Genomic DNA, 289 nt, shown 5'->3' with positions numbered 1-289 from the left:
CACACACACACTTTCAAAAGTTCAACCACAATATGCTGTACTCACTATTGCATGTATGCCATGTAGTGAGCATACATTTGCTGCATGGTTGCCATTTGTTGCATTGGGTCACCACTAGCCTGGAATGCATTAGCAACCATCTGTGTGGGGGATGGATAAGCAGATGCATCTATGGTCTGCTGTGTGGGCACCGGGATCCCCCCTGACGCAGTCACCACATTGCGTCGGCGAACACCATCTGCAGCAGAAAGAAATCCTCCTGATTTAGGACATGGAGGCTTAGCTATAT

General features: G+C 48.4%; 1 protein-coding gene across 1 annotated transcript in view; it reads right to left on the bottom strand.

Annotated features, from left to right (window-relative positions):
- LOC119588491 (homocysteine-responsive endoplasmic reticulum-resident ubiquitin-like domain member 2 protein) overlaps positions 1-289 on the bottom strand; it is a gene marked incomplete in the record, with an annotated part of 11,397 nt that overhangs the window by 2,664 nt on the left and 8,444 nt on the right. The window contains 1 exon segment of the mRNA XM_037937135.1: positions 46-238. Coding sequence (XP_037793063.1) covers positions 46-238 — 193 coding nt within the window.

Source organism: Penaeus monodon, chromosome 24 (genome assembly GCF_015228065.2).
Source record: "Penaeus monodon isolate SGIC_2016 chromosome 24, NSTDA_Pmon_1, whole genome shotgun sequence".
NCBI lineage: Eukaryota > Metazoa > Arthropoda > Malacostraca > Decapoda > Penaeidae > Penaeus > Penaeus monodon.
Note: the sequence above shows the minus strand (reverse complement) of the source record. Positions and strands in the feature narration are given on the sequence as shown.